The 13,538-nt window shown below is 45.9% G+C and overlaps 1 protein-coding gene across 1 annotated transcript in view; it reads left to right on the top strand.

Annotated features, from left to right (window-relative positions):
* Positions 1–9,862: 9,862 nt before the first annotated feature.
* LOC143297634 (uncharacterized) overlaps positions 9,863–13,538 on the top strand; it is a 37,176-nt gene continuing 33,500 nt past the window's right edge. Inside the window, exon 1 of the mRNA XM_076610052.1 lies at positions 9,863–9,999. Within this exon, the coding sequence (XP_076466167.1) occupies positions 9,959–9,999 (41 nt within the window). The 5' untranslated portion in view covers positions 9,863–9,958. The remainder of the gene's footprint in view (positions 10,000–13,538) is intronic.

Genomic DNA, 13,538 nt, shown 5'->3' with positions numbered 1-13,538 from the left:
TACACACACCAACAACACCCACAACACACACACACACACACACACACACACACACAGGCACACACAGTGGCGTGCACTCACACACACACACTGGAACACACATGCAAACTGGCGTGCGTGCACACACACACACACACTAACATACACACTCTGGCAATCGCACAACCAGGCGCATGTGCACGCACACGCGCGCGCGCGCGCGCACACACACACACACACCTTAAAACTGCTAAATGGTGATACAGAGCAAACGAACTTTTATTTATATTTTCCACCCAATAAATGAGGAAATCAGTGACTACACTTGAACACAAACAAAAACAAACATAACCTGCGTACCCTCTCCTTCATCTTATCTTCCCGTTCCTCTCTCCCTCTCTTACCCCCCACCTACACCCTCCTCCCCCCTCCCATGATGCATGCCCTTCACACCTACCAACTCCACCAAGGGAAGGTCACATCATGACCCACTCGGCTTGTGGAATTCCCTGCGCACACGACTGACATACAACGTGATGAATTCCTGAGCAGAATATCACCAGATGGCATACTGCGTAGCGTACAATAATATTGTTAAGTCCTTATGTTCTATTCATTTTTCAGAAGTCGTAATGTTCTATTCATTTTTGACTCACTTGTGTAAACAAAGTGAGTCAATGTTTTAACCCGGTGTTCGGTTGTCTGTGTGTGTGTGTGTGTGTGTGTGTGTGTGTGTGTGTGTGTGTCCGTGGTAAACATTAACATTGAAATTTTCTCTGCAAATACTTTGTCAATTGACACCAAATTAGGCATAAAAATAGGAAAAATTCAGTTCTTTCCAGTCATCTTGTTTAAAAAAATGTTGCACCTCTGGGATGGGCACAAAAAAATAAAAAATGAAGCCTAATTATATGCAAACTGCATTTACTGTTATATTTATATTTTTTGTATTCACTAAACTTGGCACTTTGATCTGATATTCTGACCCAACAACAAGAGCAGTCATTATTATCATTTTTTGTTCAAACAGGAACTTCTTTTGCTCAGCATGGAAATTTTATTTATTTGCAAACGTTTTGGTGCAGATAGTAAAAAAGGGAAATTACTCTGTAATTAATACAAGCGGACTTAATTTGCTTTAAACTGATCTTTCTCATCTTAAACATTACATTCTGAAATTATACTCAATACATAAAAAGCTTGGATTTAAAAAAAAAAAAAAAAAAGTGTATCACAAGTGAGTCTAGAAGGCCTTGCCTCTCTTGTTTTAAGTAGTAGAGAAGGGTCTCGAAGCATGACGAGCATGTTGGGTTTATGCAAAGGCCGTGCATTTGTCGTGTGTGTGTGTGTGTGTGTGTGTGTGTGTGTGTGTGTGTGTGTGATCAGTGATGTGGGTCAGGACATTGGGATCTGACTAGCTTTTTAGGTCATGCTGCTGATCAGCAGATATGGTGTAGCGTATACGGATTTCTCCAACGCATCTATTGAAGCCTTGAGAAACTGGAGCTGTCTCCCGTTGGCTGTGTGGGTATTGCTCCCCATAGTTCTTTCTCACTTTCTTTATTTTCCCCGGTCAGTTCATGCTCCACATTGATGATATTTTTATCCCCAGCGTCGAAGGTTATATTGAAACATCATCGTAAGTCCCCCCCCCCCCCCTCCCCTCCCCCCCCCCCTTTTTTTTCCCCTCCGGAGGGACGCTGCGAGTGACGGTGGGAGGGAGTATGTATACATGCTCTTTCTCATTGTCACCCCCTCCGGAGGAAAGATAGGTCTACTTAGGTTATGGCTAGGTATTTACGCCTCTGCGCACACAGGTCATTAATAGTCAGTAATGACGGCTGACCTTCCAATTTGAAGATTTGAAGAGATTGAAGGTGCTACGGCAGAATCTGTAAGGTGTTGGACTCCTGATCCAGCGGTCCGGGGATTCGATTCACCATTTCGGTGTTGTCCTTATGAACAGCGCTTTACTTCCAATGGGATCTTCAACCTTTTAACCATCGCAAACAGATCTTCTACACACACTACGCATAATTTCAGTTCAGCCTCCTCCTACCCCATCATGCTCCACACTATCACATCTGTTGATTTGTAATGCTTAGATATTTCATTCATAACAAATGCTTAGATATTTCATTCATAACAAATGCTTGTAAGACCAATCCATTTACACCCGTGTGGAGTGAAGAAAATCGGAGTAAAGTGCCTTACCCAAGGCTACACGTCATGCCGAAACGGGGCCTCGAACCCCCAACACAAGATCACTCAGGAGTCCAACGCCTCCTGACCGATTTTGCTTCGGCGCTTCCATGACAGACTGAATCTACAGTCATAAAGATAAAGGAAGGAAGCGGGAGAAGAAAGCAAGTTAGAAAGAATGCAAGAAAGAAAGAAGGTGGTAACCAAAGAAAAGGAAGGAGAAGAAGAAAACAGAAAGAGATAGTTTTCATGATGCTTAGTACCTGGAAGACTGGAATAGGTAGTATACATGTTCCAGGTGAGGCGAGAAAAAAAGAAGCAATTCCTTTTCCCACCTCCCCCCCCCCCCCCGCCCCCGTTTTGTGGGCTTCAGTATGCGTCTTCAGAACGCCAGAAAGAGCGACTTGCCTTAGTTTGTGAACCATTGCATGGGTGAAGGGGTGGGGACGGGGTATGATATCTGTTCTCAACTCGATAACAAACTCACAAATTACTGACGACATCAGGGACTGAGACGGGAGATGAAAACGACGGCCGTGGTTCAGGAGGTAAATAGAAGTAAATAGCGGGTGTATAATTTACAGCAAGGACGATGACGATGGCTTGTGCTTCAGTTGGTAAGTAAGTACGTACCCACGTATGTACATGTGAATGATGGCTGATGGGCAACCTTACGTCACGAACAGCCAATCAGCTGGATGATTGTCTTCGTCAGGTGAGGAGGCGGGGACCGGAACAGAAGAGGATCGCGAGCGAACGCTTTCTTCCCGAACTGCTGCAGTGTTCAGTTTCAGTTTCTCAAGGAGGCGTCACTCATGGACAGAAATATCTATCTACACTGAGGTTCGTGGGCGTCACTGCGTTCGGACAAATCCAAATACACTACACCACATTAGTCAGGCAGGTGCTTGACAGCAGCATAACCCAAATGACGCGCTTCGTCAGGAGAGTGCATGCATATATATTTGTGTACCTGTCAGAGTGGATTTCTTCTACACTGAGAATTTTGCCAAAGGACAACATTTTTGTTGCCGTAGATTCTTTTTTCAGTGCGCAAAGTGCGTGCTGCACACGGGATCTCGGTTTTATCTCCTCAGTCATCTATATGACTGGACGCTCAGTTTGATGTTCGCCAAACCTGGGAGAAAGGGCGAGGGCAGGACTCGAACCCAGACCCTCACCGACACTGTATCGGCAGATGAGCGTCTTAACCATTCTGAATCCTTCCTCCTCCGCAGTGCTTGCCACATTGATCGCTTTATCAAGCATGCAGCCTTACTTCTGTTCTGAACATTTCAGCCGGGAAAAAAGTGAGCACGACTGATTTCCACCCACCCTAAAAAGTGCAAAATGAAGGGTAGCTTTCGCTTTTCCTTCAGATCGATCACTGACTCTTCGGTTAAAGACCATGTGTGTAGCGTCTGTGCTTCAGTCCAGCACTGTGCTGTCATGTGCATTGTTGATTTAAGTCTGGATTAGAGTCACCAATCATTGTTTCCATGCAAATTGTTTGTTTTATTTCATCCTGTGTTCTGATGGTGGTTTTTTTTTTTAAATCAGAGTTTATAATGTGCCTGTAACTTTGTGAAGCGAGTCAGTTAGGCCAATGGTAAAGATTGACCAACATCGAGGCAAACCGCTACACTGGATCGCCACTGAGCGGACAACGACAGCAAGTCATTAGTTCCCCAGCTTTCTTTAGCATCTAGTGCCAGCACGAAAATTTCCTTTTATTTGTGTATTCTGTGTCAAATGAATGAATAGATAAATAATATGATAAATTATATATATATATATATATATAAATTATATATGTATATATATATATGTATATATATGTATATATATATATATATATATATATATATATATATATGAATAAGTAGATAAACCAGTGATACATATACATAATTTTGAAAATAAGGAAAAGAAAAAGCACAGACAGCTTATAGAAAGAGACAAGGAAAAAAACGTATACATACATGCGCAACTTGAGGATAGATATACAAACGCCTTCTGGAACCAAATACATATTTTTAAAAAATTCACATTTTTGATTTATCGCCGGTTCTGAACACAGAAAATTTTTGCACTGAATAAATGGGCCCAATGGGCTGTCGTCAGTAAAATTAAGGCGATTCGGGGTAATTTCCTATTTCAGTATTCTGAATTCTGGAACCAATTCAAAAAAAAAAAAAACTTCGTGCCTTTTGCAATTCTGGCATATGAGAAATGATGACAGTAACATGCAGTCCAAGAGAGAGTTTGGCTTTAAAACTACACGGAAAATAATCATAATAATTCTCATAAACACGAACCGCTACTTGTCATTTCTAGCCAGCCCCGCCCTTTTCTTTTTGTCTTTTTATTCATTTATCTATTTATTTATCTATATACTTTTGCATGGTTTGGGATCCAAAAACGATGCTGGAAAGAGCGCCGGGCTTTCAATCTGAATGAACGAATCACAGCAGACGTTTTTTTTTTCGGACATAGCACGATGGCTGAACATTAGTGTATCGTCGGACTGGATCTGTAATTAAGTACAATAGTCTTCAAAATAGAGTCGTACACCACTGGAGACCATGGTTACAACATATGCTAATGCAGTGCATAGACACTATTATCTGATTCTAATGTCTATGGCTAATGCCGGGAAATATCGCTTCAACTATTCACGAACAGTGCCGTTGAAATAGGTCCCTGAACACAGGATACTGAAATCGGAGATTCTTTACAAACAAAAAGGGGCAGTGGATTCTTTTACTGAATATTGGACCTACGGCCGGATTGCGGATTGACGGCGGCAAACGAAACCACGACAGCGCCACCATATGGCAGGGGCAGTCACTCGTATAGTCCACAGATTAGCTGAGCCAGGGAATTACTAGTCGGTCAGTATACCCACTACAACCCCCATCTCCCCCCCCCCTCCTCCCGCATCCCCCTCTCCACACACCCCTCCCCCTCCACACACAGACACACACTCCCTTCGCACTGATCTCACCCTCCCTGCTCAGTGACCTCAGACGACCCCTCCCCTTCCCTCTACTTCGTGCACATGAACGATTGATCAGTGCGTCCAACACCGCCATCTCCCCCCCCCCCCCCCCCCTCCTCCGCGCTCCCTCCCCCCGCCCCCAACCCCTCCACTCTCTCTCTCTCGCTCTCTTTCTGTGTTATTGGGAGCATTAACCGGAGAAAATACGGTACGTGTACTTTACCTCGGAAAGCAGCGTATCGATCAGTGCTGCAGGATCTCCCTCCCTCTCTCCCCCCTCTCTCTCTCCCTCTCTCTCTCCCCCTCTCTCTCTCTCCCTCCCTCTCTCCCTCCCTCTCTCTCTCTCCCCCATCTCTCTCTCTCCCTCTATCTGCCCCCCTCTCTCTCTCCCTCTCTCTCTCCCCCTCTCTCTCCCTCTCTCTATCTTCCCCCCCTCTCTCTCCCTCTTTCTCTCTCTCTCCCCCCTCGCCCCCCCCCCCTCTCTCTCCCTCTCTCTCTCCCTCTCTCCCTCCCTCTCTCTCTCCCGGATGAATGCCATTTCATATATGTATTCCCACTGTTTGTCGACCTTAGAAAAAAAAAAGGTGTCTTGGTTGAGATGAACATTCTGTTGGACGGTGTAGATAAACAACGATCTCGTTCTGTAGCTAAATATATTTTTCATTCAATTAAGCGCAGATAAGAACCGATAACTAATTAGTGAAGAAGAATATTTCTTCGTGCGTGATAGTAAATATCAATATGAAAACTCATTTACGTAAAAATGATGAATTTGTACCTGACATTTCGGGATACATTTATGCCAAACCTGTTCAAAATCGTTGTTGCTGATACATGCAGTTTCAGAGTACTGGATAATTCTTATCATTCACAGTACAGGATGCTGTTCTGAGCATGACCTCCTTCCCAGCATCTCGATGCAATGATATAGCCTGAACGCAGTAAAACAGTCATTCATTCATTCTATCTCTGTCTCTGTCTCTGTCTCTCTCTCTCTCTTTCTTCTGTTATTGTGTGTGTGTGCACAATCACAGTGAGTGTATGTATGTGTGAGTGTGTTAAAAAAAAATCCACAACTCTAAAAGTCCTTAATTCTTTGCAGAACACGTCGATGAGAGTAAAATGTCCAACACAGCCAGGTGGACCCTAATATACTGTCCATTATCATCGTATCCCCCCACTCCCACCCCCATAATCACTAACAGATGGACACAGAACATATCTTCGCACAATGACCCCCGTTCCGCGCTAGCCACTTATGTACCATGGGCCTTTGTGTGCTGTCTTGCAGGAGTGCACTTTTTTGTATTGCATTTGTTGTATTTTGTATTTCTTTTTATCACAACAGATTTCTTTGTCTGAAATTGGGGCTTCTTTCCCCAGGGAGAGCGCGTCGCTACACTACAGCGCCACCCTTTTTTTTGTATTTTTTCCTACGTGCAGTTTTTTTTAAATTTGTTTTTCCTATCGAAGTGGATTTTTCTATAGAATTTTGCCAGGAACAACCCTTTTGTTGCCGTGGGTTCTTTTACGTGCGCTAAGTGCATGCTACACACAGGACCTCGGTTTATCGTCTCATCCGAATGACTAGCGTCCAGACCACCACTCAAGGTCTAGTGGAGGGTGAGAAAATATCGGCAGCTGAGCCGTGATTCGAACCAGCGCGCTCAGATTCTCTCGCTTCCTAGGCGGACGCGTTTCCTCAAGGCCATCACTCCACTTTCGGATCTTAATCATTTGTTCAGCGATAACAAAATACTCACACATTTCACCCACTTAAAAATTAAAAGTTAAAAGTCCCATAGCCTTTTACGGCCATCGAGGCAGCGAATTCACACCCACTGTGTCAAGGGCTCGGCACAGGAAGGCGGGGCCCATTCCTCTCCTTCCGCGATTTTGAACCTTCCCCAACCAGGTCGGGTACCCGTTCACACCTGGAAAATCGGAGTAAAGAGCATTTCCCAAGGAAACAACACCAAACGTTTTTCTTTTGTTTGTGTTTGTTTGAGCACTAAGACCAACAACCATCTGAACACGCACCTTTTTTTAAGTGTTTATTTTACATACTCGTATCTAAAACAAACAAACAAACAACAACAACAACAAAAACACACACACAAAAACAAACAAACAACAAAAACAAAACAACCAAAAAAAACCTCTGCAGCAACAACAAATCAACAACAACAATAACAACACACAAGGAAAAAAAGATTAGAAAAAACGTAAAACTCGTGTAAAATTCAGACGTCCTGCACGTTTTGACAAACCAAATAAGTCACAAGATAAATTTTGTGAAGATGATGTTTCTGTAACTTTGATGAACAGCTGTTACCAAAGAAGCATTCACACATGTACACACGAACGCCCCACGCCCCCCCCCCTCCCTCCCCGCCCACACACAAGTGACCATCACCTCCCTCTCCTTCGTCTCCCCCTCCCGTTTTTGTCTCAAAAATAGCGGAGTTGAACGACCTAATAACCACTGCCCTTCTGGTCAAGGTGTTCAGGACTTGGGTCATGATTTAGTGAAGGTTGTGTTGTTCGGGAGGGTGTGTCTTGGATGTCTTTCCGGGTGGGAGGTCCGTCTAGAGTTCCACAGGGGAGTCCTGGCTGTCTGATGACTTCCTGGCACTGTTCTTCAGGCGTTCCAAGAGGAAGTGCCCGACTACGTTTCTGTCTCTGTCTGTCTGTATCTGTCTCTGTCTCTCTCTCTACTATTGTCTTTTAAAATTGAAACTGAAATGCAACAGAGCAGTTTTTATGTTCAAAATCATAACTGGTTGTGCCCCACCTTCATTTTTTCAAGTAAATGTCAAACTAACGACAATCACGACGTCCTGTAACTTGTACGTTACCCCATGGCCGGTGCTAGAACTGATTTTTTTTTCTTTTTCTTCTTCTTTTTTTAAATGTTGCTTTTCATACGCAAATGGTTTATTATGGAAGGATATTTCTGACACTCTCAATGTCCAATCTAGTCAATAATTATAATCAGGAAAATGTACCATTCAGAACTCACGAGAGAATCTGCAAACACAATATCTTAATTAAACTTACCTCTCTCTCTCTCTCTCTCTCTCTCTCTCTCTCTCTCTCTCTCTCTCTCTCTCTCTCTCTCTCTCTCTGTGTGTGTTGTAAGCAATATTCAATCATTCATTTGTTTTTTTTGACACGATTTTGAATTTTACCTGTGTTCTTTTATGCTTTTAGTATTTCGTGATCGTTGTATATTTCCACTTTTATGAGGGCAGGACGATAAATAAGCCTAGTGTGCTTATTCCGTTCCCCCCCCCCCCCCCACCCCACATCAAAAAAAAAAAAGAAAAAAAAAAAGAGTTCGCTCGTTCTCTTTATCAGCCCTCATGTTAGCCAGCTGTCGATAATTTGCTAACATCAACACCACCAGTGTGTGAACGCATGTGCATTGTCAATAGCTATGGGCCAGCCTTGGCCTAGATCCAGCTGGTCTCCAGGGACTTCTTCAGCACAGCCAGCTCTGACGTTCCGCTGGTCTGCAAGGAGGAAGGTGGCAGAATGGTTACGGCGTTCAGCTGCCAATGTAGAGAGTCTGTGAGGGTGTGGGTTCGAATCCCGCTCTCACCTTTTCTCCCAAGTTTGACTGGAAAATCAACCTGGGCGTCTCGTCATTCGGATGAGACGATAAATCCGTGTGCAGCACATTAGGCACACTGAAAAAGAACCCTTTGGCAACGAGACTGTTATCTGGCAAGATTCTGTAAAAGAAATCCATTCTGATAGATACACAAATATAACACAAGCATGCACTCAAGGCCTGACAAAGCGCGTTGGATTCATACTGCTGGTCAGGCGTCTGTGTTGTAGCATATACGGATTTGTCCGAACGCAATGACTACTCCTTGAGAGACTGAAACTGAAACTGAAACTGCGGACAGGGAGGATCATCAGTAAGACAGCTGAAGGGAAAGGAAGGGTGGCCATTTAGCAGATTAACGATCAGTGAAAGAATTAAATTTTGATCATTAAGTCACGTCGTTCATTGATGAGGGTTAGTAGGAATACTCTGTGTGTGTGTGTGTGTGTGTGTGTGTGTGTGTGTGTGTGTGTGTGTGTGTGTGTGTGTGTGTGTGTGTGTGTGTGTGTGTGTGTGTGTGTGTGTGTGTGTGTGTGTGTGTGTGTGTGTGCGTGCGTGCGCGTGCGTGCGTGCGTGTTTCTCCACACGGAAGATTTCAGGCAGACTGAGGAGTGGATAAGTTGTCTTGTTTGTGAACTTTCGTGCTAACATCTTTCATTTCGATCACATGAACTCCAACAAAAAGCTCAACAAAAGCTACATAGGATATGACAACAGCCATGGAAACCACAGACACGACGACCTTTATCAGCGTACGTTCCATACGACTGGCATTTTCACTCTTCAACTACCCCGGCCCGACCTCTCGATCGATACAGCCGCTGTGTGTGTGTGTGTGTGTCGTCATTCGCGGAATTCTTCCAGCCTGTCGATGCTGACTGACTCTGGAGAAGCTCAGACCTGCGTCACAGCAATACGGTCGACCAAAGCAGCCACCATTGAATTTTGATAATTTATGCCGCCATTCACACGGTTCGCCAGCAGCGCTGTCATTGGCTGCTTTGTCCAACATGGCGGCCGGGGTCTGAAGCAGACGAGTGAGTACGCAGATTGTGTAGTCAGTGGTTGGTGTGGGGAGCAGCTGAGAGAAAGGGTTGAGAAGTGGTCAAGGAACTGGGTCACATCTTGCAGTGGACGGCTGCTGAGGCAGGGAGAGCAGGATGAGGGTGTACCAGCCCCTGTGTCCGGATGTCACGTTCAGGTGAACGTTTGGCTGTCGTCTGTTTCATCTCGTGGCGTTGTTTTTATTTTTCGTTACATCATCATTATCATCATCATCCCCATCACCGTTTTCACGAATAATGAACATTCATTCTTACAACAGCTGTGTGTATCGTCAGCTGATTTTTTGTATTTTTTGTATTCATTGTATGTGTTGATATTGGGTCTTTGAATGGCTGTGTTGTGTTGGTAACTCAGTGAACTGAGTAGTGTCCACAGTATTATGCTTAGGCTTGCATTTTCTGGACCCAGCTGAAATATATTACTATGGAGTGTCTGGTGTCATATTACGTGCGCTGAACATGCGGTATTGCATCGATATAGCTGTGGATTCACTTGTTTTTATTTCAGTGTGGTTCAGATAGGCATCGCAACCCATTTTTATGTCTGTCTATCTGCATGTCAGTTTCCTTGCGATATGATGATTCCGCTCGCGTCGGACAGAATGTCGTATCAGTCTGCTTGAAAATAATTGTACGTGAGACAGCTTCTTTCGTGCCATGGGTTCTTTTCAGTGCGCCATGTGCGTACGTGACAAGGGTTACTTATCATATCGTCAGAAAGACCAAAACCTCCATTTACTTGGGAGCGAAGAGACACATGATTTTAGTTGTGGCATGACCGATCCGAATTCCCTCGTCCTGTTTGAGTGCTCCATGCACTACAGACCAGCATTTCACTAGACCAGCACTCCCTTAGACCGACACTCCACTAGGCGTACCCCCCATTGGCCAACACTTCTCTTGGCCTATTCCACTAGGACACTACTAGTCCTACTACACTCCACTAGGACACTCAGCCTCACCTATGCACAAGGTGCACTAGGGCACATCACAAGGCCTACGCTCCACTAGAATAATTCTCTGGGCATATACTCCACTAGGCACCAGGCCAACACGCCAGTAGGGTACTCTGATAGACTCATACTCTACTAGGATACTCCACAAGGCCTTTACTCGTTAGTCCCAAAGTTCACTAGTCCTACGCTCCATTTGGACACCCCACTAGAACTACAATCTGCTTCGCCAACATTCCACCAGACCTACAGTCCACCAGGACACTCCACAAGTCCTACACTCTAATAAGACACTTCACTAGTCTTACACTCTGCTAAGACACTTCAATACATTCTGCTAAGACACTTCACTACACTATGCTAAGACACTTCACTAGTTCTACACTCTGCTAAGACACTTCACTAGTCCTACACTCTGCTAAGACACTTCACTACACTATGCTAAGACACTTCACTAGTTTTACACTCTGCTAAGACACTTTATTAGGCCTACACCCCAGTAGGACACTCCACTAGGCCTCCACTAGGACACTCCACCAGACCTACACTCCAGCAGGACACTTCACTAGGCCTACAGTCTGCTAAGACACTTCACTAGGCATGCACTCTGCTAGGGCACTCCACCAGGCTGACACTTCACCAGGACACTTCACGAGGCCTACACTCCGCCAGGACATTCCACTATTCATACACTGCTAAAACACTTCACTAGACCTACACTCTTCTAAGACACCTCACTAGGTCTCCAATAGGACACTCCACCAGACCAACACTATACTAGGACACTACTGTGTTAACTGCTAAGACACTTCACGAGACCTGCACTCCACTAGGATGCTCCACCAGGCTGACACTCAACCAGAACACTCCACTATTCCTACTCTGCTAAGACACTCCAATATGCCGACACTCTGCTAAAACACTTCACTAAACCTCCACTATGGACACTCCCCTGGCCTACACTACGACACTCCACTATACCTTCTCTCCACTAAAACACTCGACTATTCCTACACACTGCTAAGACACTCCACTAGGCCTGCACTCCGCCAGGACACTCCACTAGGCCTTCATTTCACACTCCATTGAGACACTTCACAAGGCTCACACTCCATTTGTCCAACATTTCCCCAGGCCTATACTCCATCAGGCCTACCCACAATACGCTAGGCCATCACTCCATTAGGCCTACACTCTGCTCAAACTCCTCTAGACCTACACTCCTCTAGGCCAGTTCTCCACTAGGCCTACACTCCACTAAACTCAACTTGGCCTTTACTCCACTAGGCCTACACTCCCTTAGGCCAGCACTCTACTAAAATCTACTGGCCTACACTCCAGTAAGCTTACACTCCGCTAAACTCTACTTGGCCTGCACTCCACTAAGGCCAAGACTCCACTAGGCCTGTAATCTACTAAGGCCAACACTCCACTAGGCCTGCACTCCGCTAGGCCAGCACTCTACTAGTCCTACACTCCACTAGGCCTACACTCCACTAGCCCAGCACTCTACTAGTCCTACACTCCACTAGGCCTGCACTCCGCTAGGCCAACACTCCACTAGGCCTACACTCCACTAGGCCTGCACTCCGCTAGGCCAGCACTCTACTAGTCCTACACTCCACTAGGCCTGCACTCCACTAGGCCTGCACTCCGCTAGGCCAACTCTCCACAAGGCCTGCACTCCACAAGGCCTACACTCCACTAGGCCTGCACTCCACTAGGCCTACACTCCACTAGGCCTACACCACTAGGCCTACACTCCACTAGGCTTGCACTCCACTAGGCCTGCACTCCACTAGGCCTACACTCCACTAGGCTTGCACTCCACTAGGCCTACACTCCACTAGGCCTACACTCCACTAGGCTTGCACTCCACTAGGCCTACACTCCACTAGGCCTGCACTCCACTAGGCCTACACTCCACTAGGCTTGCACTCCACTAGGCCTACACTCCACTAGGCCTACACTCCACTAGGCTTGCACTCCACTAGGCCTACACTCCACTAGGCCTACACTCCACTAGGCCTGCACTCCACTAGGCCTACACTCCACTAGGCCAGCACTATACTAGGTCTGCACTCCACTAGGCCTATATACACTCCACTAGGCCTACACTCCACAAGGCCTGCACTCCACTAGGCCTACACTCCACTAGGCCTGCACTCCACTAAACTAGCACTCCACAAGGCCTACACTCCACAAGGCCTACACTCCACTAGGCCTGCATTCCACAAGGCCTACACTCCACAAGGCCTACACTCTACTAGGCCTACACTCTACTAGTCCTACACTCCACTAGGCCTACACTCCACAAGGCCTACACTCCACTAGGCCCACACTTTGCTAAACTCTATTAGGCCTACACTCCACTAGGAGGGCAGCAATCCTCTGGGCCAACCTTCAATACACTAGTCCAGAACTCCACAAGGCCAACAATACGCTGGTCCAGAACTCCACTAGGCCAACAATACGCTAGGCCAGCACTCCACTAGGCCAACAATACGCTAGTCCAGCATTCCACCAGGCCAACAATACGCTAGTCCAGCACTCCACTAGGCCAACCTTCAATACGCTGGTCCAGAACTCCACTAGGCCAACAATACACTAGTCCAGCAATCCACTAGGCCAACAATACGCTAGTCCAGCACTCCACTAGGCCAACAATACGCTAGGCCAGAACTCCACTAGGCCAACAATACGCTAGGCCAGAACTCCACTAA

The sequence above is a fragment of the Babylonia areolata genome, chromosome 23 (assembly GCF_041734735.1).
Source record: "Babylonia areolata isolate BAREFJ2019XMU chromosome 23, ASM4173473v1, whole genome shotgun sequence".
Classification (NCBI taxonomy): domain Eukaryota; kingdom Metazoa; phylum Mollusca; class Gastropoda; order Neogastropoda; family Buccinidae; genus Babylonia; species Babylonia areolata.
Note: the sequence above shows the minus strand (reverse complement) of the source record. Positions and strands in the feature narration are given on the sequence as shown.